We start from the raw sequence: 22,359 nt of genomic DNA on the forward strand, positions 1-22,359 counted from the left end.
TACAATATATTCAGAGTGATTTTGGTCAATCAGCAGCAATGATTTTTCTTGTCAGTCTCATTAAACAAGTGAAGAACCTAGGAGACTTCACGAGCGGGAGTCCCAAACTGGTGCGGGAGACTCAGAGCAAGGAGCATGAGAATTTTATATAAAGGTAGTAAAGTACAGAGTTGCTATACATAACTATTCTTTTAATAAGAATAATTAAGATTATGTAGGGGGTGATACGTGAAGCTGGCACTGCAGTGGAGTTCACAGTTTTCCCCAACATTTCAGTTTGGTCTCTAGTTGAAGGCTTTTCAGTTCTTATTTTTTAACTAGATTCATAACGTCCGTTGCTACTAATACGATCCTCCTAATTAAGAATGATTATTTCACATCAAGGAAAACCAGTTGCAACCAGATAAAATTCAGGTAGGAACGTAACTGTGAATGCATTGATGAGCTTCCAACTGCAGTTCAGTTTCCTTACTGCTCTCCTGCTTGCAAACATTGTGCGACCAAGGCTGCTCACAGAAGGAACTGAGGAATTTTTGTTCATGGTCATGCATAAATGTGCATATTTGTGCCTCATGAAATGTAACCTAAGCCCACAAACCGGACCACTTGGCTCAGCTAGGCAAGCACATGGCTCAAGCAACACATTTTAATGGAGTACTCACTAGCAGCTATTCATGAATACCTCTCTGGTCCAAACAGCTTTGATAGAAAGAGTGTCAGGCGATTCCAGTGAAGTACATCAACAGAATCAGGATGTTAGTGCACAATTTATAAATGTAAGCAGAGAAAACCATAACAAATAGAAGTTTCCAGCAACAACAGAAGTTCAGAAAAGTTTAGCAAAGATCCTGTTTTGAAGCAGATGCCATTAAAAGCAGAAAATTCAGGCAATACGTAAGGCAAAGGTTTTATTTTCCAAAGCGTAAGTATGTCCTTAGCATATTTTAAGTAATCCATTGCCACTGCAATCCTGATTGCTACAAAGTTGAAGGTAAACTTTTTGACTGCACCTATTGCACGCTTTCTCCGCAGCTGTATAATAAAACCCTTCTCCTGTATCAAGAGATTCTTCACTGTGATTAGCTGGTCTGTAGAAGTTCAGTTAAGTAGTTGACTTAATTATGAAAGATGCTATTTGTTCGCATCGTTCTACTTTATAATCTGTGGCATATCGCTCCAAGCTTGTGATTTCTTTTTGGCCAGTTCCATCCATGACGGCTGATCCGCAGCAGCATTACTGGCTTTCTTAAAGTGGCTTATTTCCATTTTATCCACCAGCGCTGGGGATGGAGCTACTGTGAATAAAACACATGGACATTTTATGTTTGCTTGCTGTGCAGCGGTACCCCCTAGCTCCTTCATTAACAAACTTCCCATGCCTTGCCCTACAGTAAAAATTCTTTACATATCACATGGAAGCTTCTTCTGCAATATGTTATTGAGGCAATAACCATTCCACGCTCAAAAGCATACAATGTCTTTCTCACTAATAGTGATATCTTTTGGTCCCTAAATTTACCAAAACCAACATGATGACCTGGATTCCTCGCCATGCCCTGTGTTTAACACCCACGCCGAACAAAGGCGAATCTTTTCATTAGCGAGAACGTTCATCTGTGAATTCCTCCTTCAGCCAGCCCCTAACTCACAGGGATTTTATTACCTTCCAAACTTCTGCCCTCCTTTCAAATTTGAATTTACCAAATAGATTTGAAGTTACTGTGGGAGGACAAATGGGCAGACAGTTTGTCATCACATCATTCCAGATGTTGAGGAAACCACATTGAAACTGAATGCTACTGAAAATAATTTTGTGTGCTTTTTATGTTTTACACTGGGATAGTGCATTTGGGACCCCATCCTGTGAAATGGCCAAGGACTCTTGATTCACAGCTCTTTCAACACGAATTTTGACTGTTCTGTAATCTAAGTGGTCAAAAGAAGATGCCAACAAATAGAACCCCAGACGTGAGTGCTGAGAAGACAGTTTGCACTTGCTGATGTGGGGCTGGGGAGGAAATTACGATCTAGCCCCTGCTCCTTTTCCAGCACACTCAAGCAGGATTTCTTCTGACAAGGTGGTGAGATAACAGCCTACATTTTAAGCATTTTATTTCCTACCAGGGACATAATGTGACAGTGAATTGGTTCTCAGCAGCGGCTCCTTCACTTCAGACTTCGCCTCTGTCCCCTGTTCTTCAGCAGTGGGTTTAGGTGCCAAGTGTGCAGGTTTGCTCCATTGCTGCTTCACTGACCCCTAGGTGTAGGGAGGGATAAAATCCAAGTAATGCAGAGAGAGTGAGACCGATTTAGAAGAACACAAGCAAAGGGGGTGAATGCGGTGCCTGTCACAGTCCAAAACCACACGCGCTCTTCACACATTGGTCCCAGTCCTCTCACTTGAGTTCAGAAAGCTCCAGTGGCTTCGCGTTAGTGTCCATGATACTCAACTTTACAGAGTTAAACTATCCCTCTGCAGCTCTTACTCGTAATGGCATCTATGAGTAGGATATTATAGTCTTCAAAGCAAAAGGTATTTCAAGCCCTTTGCACACCTCTACTAACATATATAGTATATGGAAACAGCCTTGTTCTCTCCTGTTTCCCTTCCACCTCCCAAATTTTTTGGGTTAGGGCACTGTATTTTTGGAGGGTTGATGGTAAATGGATTTTCCATAAAAAAAGAAATCGAACACGTCTTCCCATGGACTTTCTTGCCAGTATCAAAAACTACCCTGAAGTGATAGTGCCTGGTGCCATGTGGGAGAAGGAGAGAGTGGGAGTAGTGCAGTGGCACCAAGCCTCGCATGCTGCAGTCAGGAGCATCTTGGCGTGTTTCCCTGTTAGCTGATACAGGGAAATAAAACGCATGGCATGAATTTTGGGGAATATTGCCAGCTAAAATCTGGAGTTTCCTCTTCTGACACAGAAACTGTATTTTGGGATCATTTAAACCCTTGGTGTGTGAAGTGCTATGACAATGTTCAGCATTACTGCAGCTCATAATCTTGCCTAGACGTCTTATCAGGTATTATTTCTTGTTAATCTAACCGCTGCTATTTTCCATCATCTAGAGATCTTCTCTTATTCCAGGGCATAACACAGCTATCTGGGTTTCTAACAGTACCAAATGAATCGAGAAAGTAGGTCATTTGCACAGGGAATGCTATAGTGGTGTACGACACAGACGCTCCTGCATCAGTGCAGGGTTCCTACCGTGCAGGAGGTGATGCAGGCAGCGCTTGCACGCTGCTGCCTCTGTGAGCTAGCCCAGTACCGGGGAAGCCTTGTCAGTGTTCTGGATTAATGCCAAGTGCTTCTGCTAGCACAGCTTTGTCATCTGGGAAGATCCCTTGCTACAGGTATCACCCTCTTTTGCACGGGATCTTTGAAGAGGCAGCGTCAGCCCATATTCCATGGCACCACACGGGCGCCTGAGTTATCCATATACAGAGAACCAGAATTTATATCTTGGCACTGTCTGCAAGTGCGAAAGTTATTTTTATCCTATTTCACTTCTCAAGGCTCTAAAAATTGTTACCTAGTAGCTTCTGGGACCAAGCTGTTCATTCAGTCTTAAATCAGTCAGGAGGTATAGGAGGTTCAATGAAATGCTGTGCTTAGAAGGAGAGGTAAAGAGAATTTATCCCCTCTGTACTGAGGAAGATCTGAGACTGTACAATTTAGCACTAAATCTGGTAAATCTGGGTATTTTAGCACTAGATCTGGTAAATATGTATTGGGCACCCAAGAAATTTAACACACCTCACATAGTTCCAGGATTTCTTGAGATATAAAATTACTTACCTGAACGATCAGAGAACTCTGAATCTGTAACACATTTCCAAGAGCAGTGTCTCTGTTACTTATTATTATACTAATTAAGTATCTGTAATTATTATGGCATGACTGGTAATATAGCAGTAGGTCCAAAGACTACTACAGGAAGGTGATATGAAAGCATCACAAACTTGTACTGTAAGTACCTCTGTTCGTTCCTTCTCTTTATTCTGTTTCTCCGTATCTGACTTAACATCCGGAGCCACAAGTTTTTCTCTGTCGAGTTCCTGCTCCTGCTGCATGCCCCTCTGCTTCTGTCTCGCTATGAAAATCCAGGCTGGTTCTGTGGGACTGTTGGGATCTCTTCCGGAGTCTCCAGCAGCCACAGGGGAAGGCATGTATCTCTCTGTCAACAGATTATTTACATACATGGTTATTTGAAAGAGCTGTAATTAGCTGGCACTTGCTCAATATGCTGATTGGTCCCAGGATGTGTGACCAGCCTGGGTAAATTAGAATTCTGTTTAGTTTGGTCTCCAGAGAGCAACCTTCCTGTGCTCACTGAAGTAACCATTCTACTGGTGAAAAACACTTCACAACCTTGTTCAGTTACAGTCGCAGTGTCACTGCCCTCATGTGAGAGAGATGCAGAAACATGAATCAAAGTTCATTAATCTACCTATTTTCCAAGATCTCTCTTTCTGCTCCCTCCTCCCATCTGCTTCGTGGCCTCTGAGAGACAAGCAGCAGCCGATTCAAAGCAGGACACAGCCGGACCATGGCGTGGCAAAGGCAACCCACTGCCAGCTGCGGTGGCCCTCGGCTCCCGCTCTTCCCATGCCCACACAGCAGCAGCCGATCATAGAATTGCAGAATCACAGAACGGCAGGGGTTGGAAGGGACCTCTGGAGATCATCTTGTCCAACCCCCCTGCTTGAGCAGGGACACCCAGAGCAGGGGCCACAGGAACACATCCAGGCGGGGTTTGAATGTCTCCAGGGAAGGAGACTCCACAGCCTCCCTGGGCAGCCTGTGCCACTGCGCTGGCACCCTCACAGGGAAGGAGTTTTGTCTCACGTTTATCTGGAACTTCCTGTGTTCCAACTTGTGCCCATTGCCCCTTGGCCTGTCGCTGGGCACCACTGAAAAGAGTCTGGCCCCATCCTCTTGACACCCTCCCTTTAGATATTTATAAGTATTGACAAGATCCCCCCTCGGTCTTCTTTTCTCCAGGCTAAACAAACCCAGGTCTCTCAGGCTTTCCTCTTAAGGGGGATGTTTCAGTCCCCTGATCATCTTGGTAGCTCTCTGCTGGAGTTGCTCAAGCAGTTCCCTGTCCTTCTTAAACTGGGGGGCCCAGAACTGGACACAGTACTCCAGATGTGGTCTCACCAGGGCAGAGTAGAGGGGGAGGATAACCTCCCTTGACCTGCTGGCCACACTCCTTTTAATGCAGCCCAGGATACCGTTGGCCTTCTTGGCCCCAAGGGCACAGTGCTGGCTCAGGGTCAGCCTGTCCTGGTGCACCAGCACTCCCAGGTCCTTCTCAACAGAGCCGCTAATGCCTTAGTCTGGCTCCTGCCTTCCTTCCATCCCTTTAGGAGCAGCCTCCCCTGCACAGCCCCTTGGTCCCTGCATGCACTGTGGGTGTGAGCACTACAGTCTGTCTCATCACACAGAAATACTGCTAAAACCACAGCATTAATTCATGGTCTTTTGACGCAAGGTTTACTTTGACTTATCCCTGCTGACACTGACTGTGCTTTCCTCTGGGGCCCATCACTTTCATCATGCTCTACCAGAACTAAGACTTCATTAAGACAAGAGAAAAAAAGCGCTTCCTAGAGTAAAGGGTCAAAAGTGCTACTTTGCTGTCCTCACAGCTGCTACCGAGGGACGAGCAGTACCCAGAGGTATGGGGAAGTGAAATACCCTCCATTCAAATATTCAGTGAAGGGAAATCCTGTCTATACGGTGAGCAGAGCTGGATCAAGAAAAGCACCTCTGCTCCCCTGTTGGCTCCAGCCCCAGCTTCTCCACGTCTTCATGGGCTCAGTTTTCCAGAGAACATGGAGCCTCTGCTCATCAAAACTTGCACAAAAATAGCTTTTTTTTAGGTGAATATGGCCTGTCAGCTTAATATGAACTGTCCTTGCAAAACTGTTTCTGATGAAGAGCAGAACTATTCAGAAAGTATCCATAGGCCATTACTTTTAAATCCATTTGTGAATGCCATTTAAATGAGCACAGTTTTCAGTATTATCAGAAATATGTTTTGGTTTAAAAGAGGAACGAGAACAGTGCTGACAGCCTTAGAGACATGTTAGAGCCATGACAGGGCCATAGGGAAAGACGATTTAAGCTTTCCCAGCTGTTTCTGGCCACTAACATACCCAAATTTGTGGAAGGCTATTTCACAGCAGAAGTTATGCTTCTCATCCTCAAATCACACATGGTCCTGCCCCTAGGAAAAGTCTGTTACCTAGCTAGCATCCTTTGCAGGGACCCAGGAGATGGCAGAGCCATCCAGGAAGGATTACTGTCCTGGTGTGCCTGCCTGCTTTGGGGCTCAGCTGCTGTGCTGGCATAGAGCTGGGCCACCCAGCACAGGACCCCATGGAGCTGTCGGACGTGTTTCCGGAGGGCTACAGTCTAGTTTAGAGGAAAGTGGCCCTGATCAGGAAAGCAGGCAAATGTCTCTGAAGGCACGTTTGAGATGCCTTATGAAGGCATAGGAGATGAAATGGATGTTGCTCTCCCAAGAGCTGCAGTCTGCAAACTCAGGCACATTATGAAAAGCCCACAAACTTTCTTTGCTCAGGGATTTTCTCAAGTCACTGTTGCACCTCACCAGAGACAGACTAGTTATTTGAGCAAGAAAATATTGTAAAGCCTATGTCAGCTAAAAACCACAAAAAGAGAAAGCACAAATTTTGCTTTAAGGCCAAAGCAGGATGTTTTGCCAGCTGATGCCTGCATTTCCCTTCACATTCACCTCATGTGATCTTGCAGGGAAAATTCTGAAAGAAACAAGCCAAAAAGTCCAGCTGTGCAAATGCAGTACAGATAAAGCAGGGCCCTTGGACGCTGAACGAGCTTCCTTCCCTCCTGCATGGCAAGCTACTTCAATTCTCTGCATCCTACCTACAACAGGTCTTTCCATGCCAGCAGCTGTTTCTCCCATAATCTTCTTTTCGCTGGCTACCCTCAGTTTGTTTTGTCTAATTTTACAGAATGATAGAGATTAAGGCTAGGAGAGATTTCAAGATGTCACCTAGTCTAGATAACCCTGATTTCTATTCCTGTCCTCCAGTGTGCCCACAGGCTTTGCAGCTTGGTAATACTTGCAAATGTAATAAGCACACACTTAGTTCTGTCATCCATGTCCTTAAATGTACTGAATAGTGTCAGACCTAAGATGGCCACCATCTAATATGTAAACCATTAGTTGGCACACTCAGTAGCTTTGAATCAACCCAATGAATAGCTTCACCGAGACTGAATTTATAGGAATGTCCTATGATACCAGTTATCATTTGATTTGACTGCTGTTGAGCAAGCCGTGTTGGTTGGAACTTATACCTATGTCATCTTATGGACTTAGAAATACCTCAATTATTCCCTTCTGTATTTCATATTATATTAAGTGGTATGTAACTCCCCTTCTCCCTCTCTCTCTTCTCCATCTCACCTCCCTTTTCAAGATGTGCCACCTTCTGGGGCCTTCCCTTATCTTCCTCAGTTTGCCAAGATAACCACTAGCAGCTCAAGGACTGCTAACCCAGCCTCTCTGCGTATCTTAGGACAAACTTTCTTAGGAGCTTCATAAGTAAACCCACACAGTTGAACTGATGTGATGTCTGCTAATGCATCTGCCATCATGTTCCCTCCTTGGCTTGTAGACCATGCCCTTGAACCCCTCTGCACCCGACTACACCTTTTTAGGTCATGAGCAATTTGGACAGAACCTGTTAGTGCACTGCCCAGGTGCCACACTTCATCAGTTCTACTGTGATGCACAGATCGACTGCCACTACTGACAGTGATGGTGATGCTTAGTGTTCCTCAGAGGTGAGGGTCCCTCACTCAGTACATAAAGTAGATTTTCATTTTAGTTACCTTCTGTCTAAATTAGTCAACTCATTTTCCTAGCATCCTGTAATGAATGCCTATCCAACAGTTAGGCTCAATATTACGAGGATATTTCCCCACTGAAGCCTCCTGTGCTCTGCTGAACTCATCCTGTAAATCCATCCCATCAAACATACCCTTTCCCCCGGGTACAGGCCTCTTCTCAGTCAGAGAAGACTGGGCTGCTTCTCTGACTGTACAGCTACAGACACGCCACCACACGCATCCTTTTCCACCACCTTGTTACCTTCCTTCGCTGTCTGTAGTATCTCGGAGCTCACAAACACCAACATCCTTACCCTGAAGGCCCTTTTCAATCCACCCACCAGCTTTCCCATGATACTGGGAACCTGGCTTTTGCCTTGGCACTGCTTGTGATGTACTTCTTAGTCTCTGTGATTCAAAATCATCCTTTGTGTTTTGTCCCATTTTCCCTGTCACGCCACAGGAGCTTTCTGTAAACACCAACTGAACCGCGCGTTTAGCCTGCTCTGCTCCCACCACACAATCAATACCAACAAAACGACTGCTATGCCCAGGCTGTGCTGCATGTAATGGTCTCATTTCCACCTGTGCTCCTGTTTCTCCGTCATCCTCATGGATTTAAGATTCATCCTCCTGTTATTTCAGTGTGCATTGCCTAGCACAGCAGGGTTCCCAGTCCCACAGTGATATGTCTGGAGGCCGCTACTGTAACGATGTTTTTCACAAGGCAGATACTGTAATGAAGGCATCAAGCACTTTCACTCTTCAGACAATTCTTCCTGTTGAGACGCCAGACATCCTAGTCATGCCAATTAGAAGGCAGCCAAATTAGAGGCAGGTATCATCCCATAAAAGATGGTATCAGAATGTCCCTGTGATAGTAGGGAACAAAAGCTCTTTATCATCATCTTTAAAGATTTAATATGTATCTGTATGGGCCTGACTTCACACAGTAGAGTAGGATGACCTAAAGAGGGTCAAGAGCTGATCTTCTGGGAGGGGCTTTCTTATTTCTTTAAGCAATTAAGACTCTCCTGTGAGAGTCTTTGCTGCAGAAAGCCAGGCAGGCAAGGCAGGGCAAATGCCTTCTCTTCAGAAAAAAAATAATCAGATGCAACCCCGGAAGGATTTGCTACCTCATTTGTCAGCCAGAATTACCATAAGGGGTAGAAGAGGCATATTCACTATTATCTTTCCCATTGCCCAGAGGTCTTTTATATCCTCCCATCTCCAAGTAGAGGTGGTTTCTTGGCAGTGTATGTGCACTGTTGTTCCAGCCAGAAGAATGAAAAGTGGTGAAGTAATCCATGAGATAGCACAGGGAAGTGAGTTGGCAGTTTAAGCTTATCTGAGACTGTTCTATGAAGCTCTTGGTACTCTGAGGGGCACCAAGAGGCCAAAAGCTTTCTCAGGAAGCAGCTATTTGCAAGAGAAGTGCTGCTTGCACATCTTCTTCATCAGTTCAGTAACCGTCTGATCACCTCGAACAAGCCCTCCCTATCTTGTCTCATCCGGTCATAAGTAGTCCGCACACTTTTACAGTTCATCACGTGGCTAAGCACAGCATTTAAGGAACCAGATAGCCAAATGGAACCAAAAGTACTCCAAAGCACAATCTAATTCCTGTTTCTGCTGCACGTCATGTGCACAACAGCTAGCACAACAACTGTCAACTGGTAAATGCCACTTTTAGGGTGGAAACGTAGTATGAAATGCAAGCAGCAGCGTCCTCCGTTGGAAGCTGTGCCAGTTTGACAGGCCACAGCCACCGCAAACGCTCCATGTTTCACTTCTCCTCCGGTGAAGAAGGGCTGAGCCTCTTGCTTCCACGTTACATTCGGGACATTTTCTGAATAAACCTAAAATCTGAATCATATTCTTCAGTTCTTATTACAACATGTTATGTTAAACAATATGCTATTCAACTTGTTACTTAATAACTTCATAAGCTAATAAAGGATATTGCTGGCAGCAATTTTTCTCTCATTCACTCGGTTTTAACCTTGTGATTGCATCTTTCCCTGATTTCCTTTGAGCTGGCTTGGCCTGAGGCTTTTTGAAAGACAAGCGAGCCTCTTCTTCTCCTGGGGATAAGTCACTGACAATGGCAAGATACCAGGTCAGAACTTGTCAAGCCGCTCCGTGCATAATGTCACCACATATTAAAACTAGCATTTAACATCAGCTGCCAAGGTCTGCTGCCACTTGAAACCACACCCAGAGGCTGCTGAAGCCCCCCCTTCACCTCTTTCCCACAGTCACCAAACACACATGGGCACTCGCAAGGCCAGCCGCTCCGTCTGCGTTCTTCACCATTTCCACAGCCTCCAGACTGACCACTGAAGATAAGCCCTGAAGCCAAGTGAACCACAGCCACCTGCTCAATTCCCTCCCGCAGATCAGAGCTCTCCTCCGCTGGGCGTGACAGCAGCAGGGCTGGCTGCCTCAGTGGTCCCTAATGGGGGGAAAATTCCCCCGCTGCAGCCCCACTAAACAAAGGTATCTGTTTCCTTCAGTGTCTTACTAAAGCAGCTTTTTCTTTTCTTTTTCTCGGACTAAAGCTCTGACCTCTTCGGTGAAATTTCTTCTGCCTAAATATTGCGGAAATGAACGTGTACACTTCTCATTGATACTTGGATATTATTCTTTACTGTGTGTCAGACTGGTTGTGTGAACAATAAGATGAAGATAAAGCATTAATCTTTGTGTACAAAAGGAGATCTATGATTGACTTGTTATTGTGCATTGGTTTATACACACACAGAGAAAGTGAAAATACATACCTATTTCTGTCTATTGACAGGCAGGTATACTCAGTGCATTCAACTGTATCTGGGTGTGTGTGTGCTGCTTATACAGATAACCACAGCAAAGACGTATTTAAACGTTACCCTGAGATTTAGGGATTGATGTTTTTTTTTAGAGATGGCCTCAGATATTGTCCCCTTTTTCTTTAAATCTAAAAGCCTTTGAGCGCACAAAATATAGCAGAAGCTCTTCATAACATTTAAATCTTGTACCTGAAAGTGAACATCTTATGCCTGCAAGAACTGCAGAGTGGTTGCTTTTGTCATACATCTGTGCAGACAAAAGGTCAGAGGCAGAATATTAGAGCCTTTTGAAAGTCATACCTCTAACAGCAAGCAGAGCTAACTTGTGGATTCCCTGCGTATTTTAAAAGCAAACATACCGAAAACTAATCCAAACAACTTTACACAGGGAGATAACCCCCCCATATACAAGTGTCATTCTTCACAACACTGCTTATGCATGTATATTTAATTCCACACTGTTGTATCTTTGCTCATTTATAAAACACCAGTTATTTTAAGGAGAGATTTACAAATGCATATGGCATTTACTGTATCCTGGCCTGCGTATTTTCCTTTGTTTATTAAAGCACCACGTGCATTTCTGTCAGTGTACACACCCAATTCCTTCATTTCAGACAAAGCTATTCCAAGAGATTTGGCTAAGTATTTTTGAAATTTCTTTCTTCTCTAAGCTGCTCTGCAAGGGATTTGACTTTTGGTTGGATCTATACTGCCAATGCCAGGAGAGTCTTTTTGACACAAGAAACTGCTATGTTTGCATCAAAGCCTATACTTCACTGCTGGAAAACAGCCATATTGCAAAACAGCCTGACACAACCGAAAAAGCAACTTCTTTTGGGGGGAAAAAAAGAAAGAAGACAGCTTTCTTTTCAGCTGTAGCCAGAACAGCATTAAAGCAATGTCTTTTTTATGTAGAGAAACATTTTTGTCATTTCAGAGCCTGCATTTGCCAGAAAATACACACCAATTTCATTCACCGTTCCGTTCAGCATCCCTCCCTGAGTTCCCTTTCTCTCTTAAAGCATGTCTCCCAACTACAGCTCATCAGTCGCTGATTTTTATATATCCTAATATGCACATTCACACAGGTATTGCTTATGGTTTTGCTCTTGCATAACCTGTTAGTATGTGCTATTTGTTTCTGCCCCTTACGGGATTTACAGCAAAGTGTAACAGCTCCAAACAACACAGCTTAACCTTTTAATACTTGCAAAGAATTATTTAGCTCCAGAAACTTAAAAATTACTCCTCCTGGAGCGACTAATTTCACACAGCCATTAAAAAGCTACCTTGCAGCCTCACAGAGGCAAGGCAACCCCCCACTAGTTCTCCAGAAAGCTCTGGAGAGCAGGAGTGCTGCTTTTGCCGGGGGTGGTAGGCCAGCATCACACCAGCCTTCCCGTTGCCTTTGATACCATAAGTACTAAAAAGCTGAAAATTGAACTGAATGAACCAAATTGCTCCTGCTCACCCCATGACACAGCAAACTGACCTCTTCAAGATGAGTGTGCATGGGAAGGGAACCGCACCCCCTCACACCACCACTTCACAGCTTGTCTTCTTGTTCAGTGCAGGGATTTCCTAACACGCAACGTGAAGAAACTCCCTGACAGCATGAAGTGTGTCCTGATGGTGACCACAGCTCTTTGAAAGGGCTTATGAACTCAAGGAGTATGAGAGGGCTGCAAGGGTGGCAAGAGTGCCAGCAAGGGTGGCTGGACAAAAAAAGTGGGTGTCCCAGCAGATCAGGTGGCCAGGAATGGCTGGCAAGCCATGCAATCCACAAAAGGCTGTGCTGGTCGCACTTGTCCGATTTCTGCTGCTTGCAGTTGCAAAGACATGCTCCCAACTCCCTGGGCTCAGGCAAATGTTTCAAAGAGCTTAAAATGACATTTGGGCAGGGGTATTGGTCTGCTAAGCCCTCATTGCAGCTGGGTTTGTTCAGCCTGAAGAAAAGAAGACCGAGGGGGGATCTTATCAATGCTTATAAGTATCTAAAGGGAGGGTGTCAGGACAATGGGACTGAACTCTTTTCAATAGTGCCCAACGACAGGACAAGGGGCAATGGGCACAAGTTGGAACACAGAAGTTCCACCTAAAAATGAGACAAAACTTCTTTCCTGTGAGGGTGCCAGCGCAGTGGCGGGTGCCCAGGGAGGGTGTGGAGTCTCCTTCCCTGGAGACATTCAAACCCTGCCTGGACACATTCCTGAGCCCCCTGCTCTGCTCTGGGTGTGCCTGCTCAAGCAGGGGGGTTGGAGAAGATGATCTCTAGAGGTCCCTTCCAACCCCTGCCATTCTGTGGTTCTGTGATTCTGTTTCACTTCTGGGGTCACTATGCAAATCCCCCCACCAATGCTGGTGTATTGCCAGGGCAGTCAGAGAAGATGGGCACACCTTGCTCACCCACAACTTCAGGTTGCCAGCTCAGGCTGATATGGCAGCTTAGCACAAGTGGGTGCCTGGCCAGACATCTAAGAAGAAGGGTCTGTGTAGAAAGGTAGAAAGGACCTCAGGTCAGTACGGAGCAGACTGCTTTGTATTTAGAATTAAACTCTGAGTCCCGGCATGCCCACATATCAGAATCCACTACAAAGCTACACAAAGCTGGAAATACGTGGAAAACCGTAGCAGCTTTTATCATTTAAGGTGATACAATAAGAACGGTGGGGCAGTAGATAACGAAGAGTACTAACTACCATCACAGACCAATCTGAACCACCATGCCATACAACCTCAGGCCATACAGATTTGGTGTAATACTGTCAGGTGGAAAGGAACATGTCCAAAACAGGGCTCCTCGACCTGCAGCCCCAGGTTCAAATTCTAGGTGTGGGCACCCCTGCCAGGTGTCCTGGGACACGGCTCTTACACACCCTATTTTGCAGAGGACAGTCCTGAGCCTGGGGACAGGGATTCCTCTATGCCTCGGGGCTGAGGAGCAGAGGAGAAGCCTGGAGGAGAAATGTGCTGCCCGGCTTTGTTTCTTCCCCTTCTCCCTCCTCCAGTGCTTGCCATCTCCCACCCTGCTCCCGCTGCAGGCACCCTGGGACTCAGCAAGAGCGAAAAAATTCTGTGTGCAGGAGCACTGGTATTGCCGCTGCTTTCCCCTGTCCTCTGCCAGACTATCCCTACCGTGCTGAGTCTCCTCCTCGCTTGTTCCCGTATGACCCTCCCCAAAATCTCAATGGATTGGGTGTCACTACAAATAATCAACTACTCCTCAGGCAGGGCAGGGCAGAAGGGAAAATGCCCTTAAAGGGAGTGCTGGGATTATACAAAGGGAGAGCACCTTGCCCGCAGGGTGGGGGAGGCACCAGCTGGATGACTGTGGGAGCTTTGTCTGGCCGTGGAGGCAATGAATCCCCTCCTTTATGGCTGCTGGGAGAGCAATAAACTGTAAACATGGCCAGAGCCCTGCAAAAGTATCTGCGATGCTGCAACAGATGACACCTGGAATCTGCTGCCACTCGGGGTGTCGGCAGGCTGCCTCTGGGGCCAGGAAGAGATCTTTGTGACCCAGCAGGACAAGTGGCCTGCTGTGTCCTGAGGTCTTCTTTTGGCTTGGTGTTCCCCCAGTCTGCAGCTCAGAGACTGACCCCAACTGGAGAAGAGCAACCGTGGAGGGGAGCTCTGCAAAGGCACAAAGAAACCTTTTCATTTGCTTGGCCAGCATCAGCTCCTCACGTTCTTAACAGCAACCTCATGACCAGACAGATTCAGGGCAGGTAAGAAGTTTCTCCCACATATCAGAAGACCTAAAGGTTTTTTTCTCTTTTTGGCAGTTCTCTGAAGTGAAGAGCAGAGGTCTCCTCCTAGAACTGCTTGAGCGTACTTCACCTAACTTGTTTACTGTCATTGCGAAGACCTCAGACAGTGGTGCCACTTCCAGTCTTTTCTGTTCTCTGCTTTGTGTAGCACACAATGTATCAGTCTCCAGGGGACTGTGGGGGTTTATTTTTTTAACTCTAGCCCAATTATATAATACAGAACAACAGGGTGAAATTTAACAATCTGCAACAGACATGATCTTACAGTCTCTCCTTGCTTTAAACTCCAGGAAGCTGCAGGGTAGTTAATTTTTGTTTTTAAACAAGAAATGAGTAATGATAAATATGGATAAATTAATAAGCAAAGCTCACAGGAGACAATAAATAAATGGTGTGTTGAGCCTGCCAGGCAGTTACTAGTATTTCTGCCTCAATGCTATGGTGAAAAAGAAGGTCTAGAGGTCTGAGTCGCTCATCCCACGCAGGGCACTGCACTTAATGTGTGCTCCTGGCTTCTGAACTGCCATACAGCAGCTCTAAATGGGGACAGTTAGTGGCCTGATATTTCTGTTTCACGATACTTGCTAATGCACTTTAGTTTTTGAGTGTCACTTTAAATAATGCCCTGAAATGCAAAAATCACAGGCAAAAATATCGTATTCTGTCTGCAGCTTCTTCCCTGCTGTCCTTCTGATAATCTTTTCAGCAAGGGAGAATCAGGGAGCAACATCACCGAAGGCAGAGCCGTCAGCTTGCGCTTACCAGTGTTGTGATTGATACGGTAGGGCTGCCTCACGCTCTCCCATAGGTAAGGTCATTCCTTGCAAGTTAATGTAACTTTATAAAGTATCGGGAGTCTTACCAGGCACTTTACAAGGATTTGACTTTTTTTCCAAGTCTCTGTCTTCATTTCTGGATTCAGGAGAAGGAATAGCTTTGTCCTGCTTCTCCTTGTTTGCAGTAGTATTTGGAGCGGTTATGTTTTGCAAGGCTGGTTTTTTAGGCAACGGAGGTTTGCTACTAAGCTGTTCAGACGACTTTGCTTTGAGTTTGATCTTCTCATTTAAAGCATCACCAATACTTGTATCGACTGTTTGTTTGATCTGTACCTTATCACCTTTTAGAAGGGAAGTCAATCCCTCGTTTTCTAAAGCAAACTCTGCACTGTATCTTTTAATCCCTTTTGATTCTGGTGACAAGTTGTCTCTATATTTCAAGGACAGTGAGGTGGATCTAAGTTTCACTTGAAAAGGACTTTTATCTTCACAGCTTGGCTGATTCTGAGATACCACCGAAGAATCACTTGGCACTGGCACCGCATCGACAGCTGGAGAAACGCAGCCAGCCAAAACTTCTGTAGGTTGGCCTCTGTTCTCCAAGTCGGACTCTGGCAACAAAGCCTGCTTTTTGTTGCTACTTTTTGCCTCCTCCAGATCTGATCCCTTCTGCAAGTCTTCCTTCCACTTCTCATTTCTTGAGGAGACCTTTGCTTTGGACAGGAAGAATCCGGTATTTAATGTGCTTTCCAAGTCTGATCTTTCTGGGAAGTGTAGGCTTCTGGTCCTTGGTCTCTCCCGTGCAGGGGAGACAGAAAACTTTCTCAAGGCATTGAGTTCATTGGCTGCTTTTTCAGCTTTCTTCCCCAAAAGTTCCTCCTTGTAGACCAGTGACTGACTGTTCTCCTTACCAGAAGCAGCTGCCTCTTGTGCAGTCTTTGTTTTCTCTAGAGAGCAGGAAGCAGATGATCCCATCTGCATTGAGGAAGCAGGATGTGAAATATGGAATGGGTCTGTGGGCTGGAAAGAACCTACGGAAAATTCCTTGCTGGACTCTGACAACAGAGCAAACTCTATCTTTGTCTCTTTATTACTGGGCATTTCCAGAGTTATCTGATGATCCTGCTGTATATTTTCTTCTGACCCTTCCAAGGAAACAATACTGTTCTTATTTATTGAAATATCTTCTTCAGATGGTATTTTATTTACTGAAAATGCAGTAGGAGGCTCCGTATTTTCTTGATTTAAAATATTGATTGACACATCACTCACATCCCCAGACAATTGAATCAGTGTTTCTGAGGAATCTTCTTGCTTTTGTACTTCTCTGTCTGGACTGGAGTAGGAAGAAGTTGAAGAGTCTTTGCCTTCTAACAGCAGTGAGGACTCAGACTTCACGCACGTTGTTTCCAGTGTTGGTTGGCAGCCCTCTGGTTTATTCTCTGGTAGCAGGGCTTCCTGTACAGCAGCAGACTCAGAAGTAGGCTGAGTCATCGCTGGTCTCAAAGCAGGGGGAAGGTCCTCAGGCATTCTGGGCTTTGGCCAGGAAGCCACATCCTGTGCTGCAGCTGTGTCGCATGGTGGTTCTTGATTGCTGGGTTTGAATACAGCATCTGGCAAGCCTGTCTTCATCTCCTTTTCATCATCCTCCTCTTCTTCTGGGGTACAGCTCAAATCAGTCAGAGATTCAGACTGGGCCTTCTGCAAAAAGAAATTCAGAAAGCTCCATCACCATGTACAGATTTACTTTTTTTCTTATTCATCATTGCATTTACAACCAAGATCTTACAGAGGAAGGCAGTACTTGCCTCCAATGCTGAGCTCGCTGTTTTCTTAACCTACATACTGGATGCTTTTTTATTTAAGCAGAACCTGGAATAATGTATTTAACCTATATAAAAGCAATCAGGGACACTTCCTTCTGCACAGCTAGTGCTTTCATGCCTTTATAGATGGGAAGTTCATCAAAACAATGGCCGTTGGACTGTCCTTGGCACTTGATTCCCCAGAGCATACTGGATATGTTGTGTTGCTCTTGGGCAAAAAGCAGCACTTGAAAGAGAAAAATCTGTCCCTTTGTATTTTGCTACTGCATACTAGCATTAAAAATAAAACAACCCATTCTTGCATTACTCTGAAAAGGGAAGGATGCATAGAAGGAAAAGCAAAAAACTAACAAGTCCATCCGGTTATGACACTCTATGCCAGCTGAGTCTCTACCCCCATGTGGCAGCCGTCTGTCTAATCCTGCTGCCATACTGCATTTACAGCCTTGCCTCCTTGGTGTAGAAGTCTTCTTTTTCTTTCAAGTTAGACTATTTGATAGAAGTTTATAAATGCATATGTAGTTATCTGTGAGGTCTTGTGATTAAGCTTCAGGTAAGGACTGGCTAAATATACAGGATTACCTGAAAGCACATTATTAAGCTGCTGAATATGCCTTTCCAGATGGTGCCTGTATTAGCTACTGATTAGTTTGTTGGGTAAATATATACTTCGATGTAGGCCCTAATTCTAAGAACAAACAACTTGCACTCTGAAGATACTTTCAGGGTTCTTCCAACTTCTTGGTTTGCAAGTGCAATTGTAAAGACAGAGCTGCCGTGCCACTTGCATTCACAATCCATATACACAGGATCATAAATGCAGAAGGCATCAGTTAGCCAGAAGCGAAGTGCACAGGCAGAGTCAGGCAGGAAAATATTAAAAGTTGTATTATCGAAAGATGTGAACACTGTCCATGGAAAACCAGGAGGGCTCAGTTGCCTGGCAGCTTATAGGCAGACTGGACAAAGCAACTGTATTTCAGTAACAATGTTACAGTGGAAGAGGAGGCTTCATCAGTGAGTTACTGCTTTACATGCTTTTCTAAATAACTGGCCTCATCATCGTGTTGCTCGCAGCAGTGCTCGACCGAGCCCGAAGATCACTCACAGATTTTGGAAAATACAGAATATCAGGTAAGTAATATTTAGAGACAGAGGGAATAACATTCCTGGTGTTAAGTGAGCCAATTTAATGGCTTTAATGTATTTAGAACATTGAAGGAAAACACAAACAATAAAGTGCAAATACTGTAGTAAGAGCTGCAAACTTCAGTTCTAAAAAGAGGAGACGGAGACGGAGAGGGAGAGGGAGAGAAGAGAAGAGAAGAGAAATTAAGCTATGTCCTTCATAAGGTATGACAGAGAATCAGATAAATGGTGTTTTAAAAGGATGGTTTTAAAACAATTTTTTTATAGTATACACCTTTTTTTTTTTTTCTGTAGAGACTTATTTTAAGCCTCTGTAGCGCACCTAAAGGCTTTACAAGTTTTGGAGCAGGGAGAGGGCTGAATTCCAAACAGTCTTAATGTACAGAATTTGTCTCCAATTCATAGGTCACAACTTATTTTTTCTGTACTTTTTGAAAATATAAGCCGAATTATATTTGGAAATTAAAACGGCTCTTCCATCAATAGTCTCTCAAAAACTCAAAATTTTACAGGATCTTTCAGGCTAGGAAAAGTACACAAGTTGACCATAACAGTCTCCAAAAAATTTTTTTTAAGGAAGAAATGAAGCAGTCAGCCCCAACTTCTGCATCACAAACTAGATACTAAATTGTACTGCATGGTAAATTTAAGAAGAAATTGTTACATAAACTGCTGCATCGAGAGTTAACAAGTGATCTCATAATATTTAATCTGTTCCTAGTGTCTACTCCAGATAGGTTGCCTCATAAAATAACAGCTATTAAAACCCAATGACATCTCCATGCCACAATCTGACTTTTCTTATCGTATCTGAGTTTGAAATACAAAGTCCAGTAAGAACTTCCTGGTTTTGCGTCAAAGGTGACACTGTTTATTTTCACAAGTACCTGAGAAAATCTTCTCATTTTACTGGATCTCTGGTGCCGGGGTTTTATTAAAAGCTTGTGTTTAGCAGCAGAATTATCCAGGCAAGAGGAAAGCTCAGGTGGAGTGTCAAAATCTGCTGCAGGCGAGATGGTACTGTCAGATATCTGGGGAGCTCCAGTTTCAGCACTTCCATGCCTAGGAAACAGCTGACTGTCTGTAGAGTGAGATCTAGAAAAAGGATTCAATGTAACCTGAAAAAAAAATAATGCCCAAATAGAGAATCAATCAAAGAAATGAAGACATGAAAATAACAATTCTACAAATAAAGGGACATGTTTATTGGCGTTTGAAGTTTGCCTCTTTTTCTTTTTGATACCTCTTTAAAATATATTGCATTTCCTAATGTTGCATGTGGAGTACTGGTGTTAGCAATTCTGCATTTTAGCTGCTTGAATATCATGCTATACTGTCCAGAGGGAAGGACCAAGTCACACTTAACTAGAACACCTAAAGCACACAAATACATGAACAGTGTGTTTTAGGAGACAGATATACGAAAAGTACTCAGTTACAGAACCTACAGGGCCAGTTTCCTTTCTGGGTCTATCCTCCAGCATCTGTGCCTAGGTTCCTACCTGTAGTTATGCTGGACTGGAGCATCTATAGCTTCCTATACATCATCATGTCCCTTCCAACTCTACAACACCCTCCTAAAGACAAAAGAATCCAACGTCAGTGGCATTGGCACTTAAGTCAGCTTGCGTTTTCTCCTCATGTATTTATATCTGCAAAATAATTAGGGAGTTCACCTGAAACATAAAACTTCATTTGTAGACTATTCTGGGGAAGGAAATGATGGACGGTTCCTACTAGAGGCCAATAACCCATCCAGAAACAACTCCTGAGTGCTCCAAGGCGTGCAGTACTTTCACGAAGCTGGAATCCAGCTTGCCTGCACGCTTCACCAAAACTACCCTAGTCCCAGGACTGATGCAAAAAGGAGACTGAAAAATTTATGAAAAATGACCCTAGAAAGGGTTCTTCCTTTCTCTTAGATGCAGTTTTCGCAAATAGGCAAAACAATATTTCTAAACTATCTGTCCTGGCATTAACATGACTTCTGACAACTCGTGACAGCACTCCCTTTGTAGGCTTGAAATTCCAGTTCATTTCATTAGAGGAGCTTTCCTCCTTTGTCATGCTTTCTTCTTTCTTCTTTTCTTCTTTCTTCTTTCTCTGGAAGCGGTATTTTACTGAAGGGCACAATAGTGTTTGTCTTATTTAGGGAGGGAAAAAGCATCAGCGTTTTCTGCAAGTAGAATTCTGCATTATGCACTGCAGCCAAAAGATACTCTGTAGTGTAGTGAGGGCCTGCTACAGCTTCCTCGGTGGCCAGGGGAAAACCCCCATTCATTTTAGTGGGGGCTGGATCCACAGCTTCTGATCATGCTTTCTATTTAAGAAAAAAAAGTAGCTCAGCCATGCTGAATAATAGATGCTCTCATTAATTTTCACGCTACAATATCTGCAGTCTAGTACTCAAACATGACTAATGTACAACAAACGATACGTGGCTGCATTATACATTAGTACCTAACAGTGAATACATTGACATTTCATTTCAGCTCCATGATAAAGATGCAGCACATGTTCTCTTTCAAGGCACGTCATTATTTGCCTGCCTTTCTTCTGGCTTCTGCTTTTCCTCGAGAACTTTGCCTGTCTTCTCATTGGCAGTGCTCAGTGTTGGCCATTACACTGGAAAATCAAGAATCTGGTTTGTTACTTGAATTTCAGCAGCCCGAGCGAATGCCAGCTCTGAGCCTGCTGCAGAAGTTGCCTGTCCCACAAAGTCTGGCTCTGGTGAAGCCTGCTGGAGGAGGGGATGGCTGGCAGACCCCCCTTCTCCAAATATCATGTGCACGTGGCTCAGTTGTCCTTCAGCTGGTGGGTGGCACAAGGTGGGGGCCATGATGGAGCCCCATCCCCAAAGCCTGAAGGAGAGAGTCGCGATCCCTTTCTCCCTTCTTTGATCCAGGAAAGCTTCCAAGACACAGCAGGGTGTCACTGCTGCCCAAAACCTCAGGGTTGCATTGTGCAAAACTCCTCAGCCCTGCGAGACGGTCTCCTCTGACTTCTAGAAGCAGGGCTAATCTCTCCAAATGCCAGGTAGTAGACCCTGTGGTTTGGGAGGAAAGCCTTCAGATGGGGCTGCTTTCTGGGCCCCAGAAAATACAGGACTTGGATGAAGAGAGCTCTGAGCTAAATGGTGGGGCATGTGGAAAAAGCTGAGCAACCGTACAGTCACCACCACGTCTCAGGAGTCAGTGAGTGAGTCAGAGGGATGTTAATGGGATAACAGGGAGACATAAATCCTCCTTTGCAAACATGGACCTGGACTGGACAAATTTACAGTGAGCCTATGCCAGTTTTCAAGAAATACCTTCTTCAGGTGTTCCATTGTTTTTCTTTAAAATATTAAAATTTCACTGTATATAAGCAATTTTTCAAACAGCTTCATGTGGAATCTAACAAGTGTGGCCAGAAATCTTTGCTGAGCCCTGCTGCAGCTGGCCTTGAAATACGTTTTGCATAATTACTGAGGAATAGTCAGCTCAGGACTAGCTTCTCTATTTCCTTTCTGCAATCCCCCTCCGCCCCTCCTCCTATTTCTAGAAAACGCTTTTCCCTTTACCCCCTGTGTTGTTTCCACCATGACTCCAGCTGTGGACAACTAAAAGGGACTCTTCAGATCCTTTCAAAACCACCCTTTAATCAGCCAGAACGGCTGGCTGCTGATTGAAGAAAGCCATCTATTTGTCTGTACTCAAGTCCTGAAAACATCACCTCAGCAAAATTCACAGCTCGTGCTGGCTCACGTGGCCAGAATCCGACTGAAGCCTGAACCTCAGACTCCTAAGCAGCGATGTCAGCCGCTGTCGGCAGGCAAACATTTTCTAAATCAGCATGTGGTAACCTTGCACTTGAAGTGAGGGGATGGGCAGATTTGAGAGGATCTAGGTGTTGTTCATGGCTCCTCGACAAGCTTCCTCCCTTATCCTATGCATGTAACCCAAGCAGCCTTTACTGCGATTTCCCGTCTTTAAAAAAAAGGATACTGTTTCAGTGTCTAAATCTGGTTGGTCGCGTTTGGAGATTAAATCATGTCTGTAAAGTTTGCTAAAGGATATGAGCTGTTCTAGAGGGCTTAATTATTATCAATGGGAGATTACTTGGCGTC

At 44.6% G+C, this 22,359-nt stretch overlaps 1 protein-coding gene across 3 annotated transcripts in view; it reads right to left on the reverse strand.

Moving 5' to 3' along the window:
- Window positions 1-748: 748 nt before the first annotated feature.
- The window catches only part of CRACDL (CRACD like), a 66,008-nt gene continuing 44,397 nt past the window's right edge, over window positions 749-22,359 (reverse strand). For 2 of the 3 annotated variants that reach the window (XM_064438699.1, XM_064438705.1), the window contains exons 7-11: window positions 19,139-19,369; window positions 15,363-16,977; window positions 3,987-4,186; window positions 2,122-2,257; window positions 749-1,295 (exon numbers count right to left, since the gene is read on the reverse strand). In XM_064438699.1, coding sequence (XP_064294769.1) covers window positions 1,150-1,295; window positions 2,122-2,257; window positions 3,987-4,186; window positions 15,363-16,977; window positions 19,139-19,369 — 2,328 coding nt within the window. In that variant the 3' untranslated portion in view covers window positions 749-1,149. The remainder of the gene's footprint in view (window positions 1,296-2,121; window positions 2,258-3,986; window positions 4,187-15,362; window positions 16,978-19,138; window positions 19,370-22,359) is intronic. The other variant, XM_064438712.1, reaches the window with a different exon arrangement.

The sequence above is a fragment of the Phalacrocorax carbo genome, chromosome 1 (assembly GCF_963921805.1).
Source record: "Phalacrocorax carbo chromosome 1, bPhaCar2.1, whole genome shotgun sequence".
NCBI classification, from domain to species: Eukaryota; Metazoa; Chordata; class Aves; order Suliformes; family Phalacrocoracidae; genus Phalacrocorax; species Phalacrocorax carbo.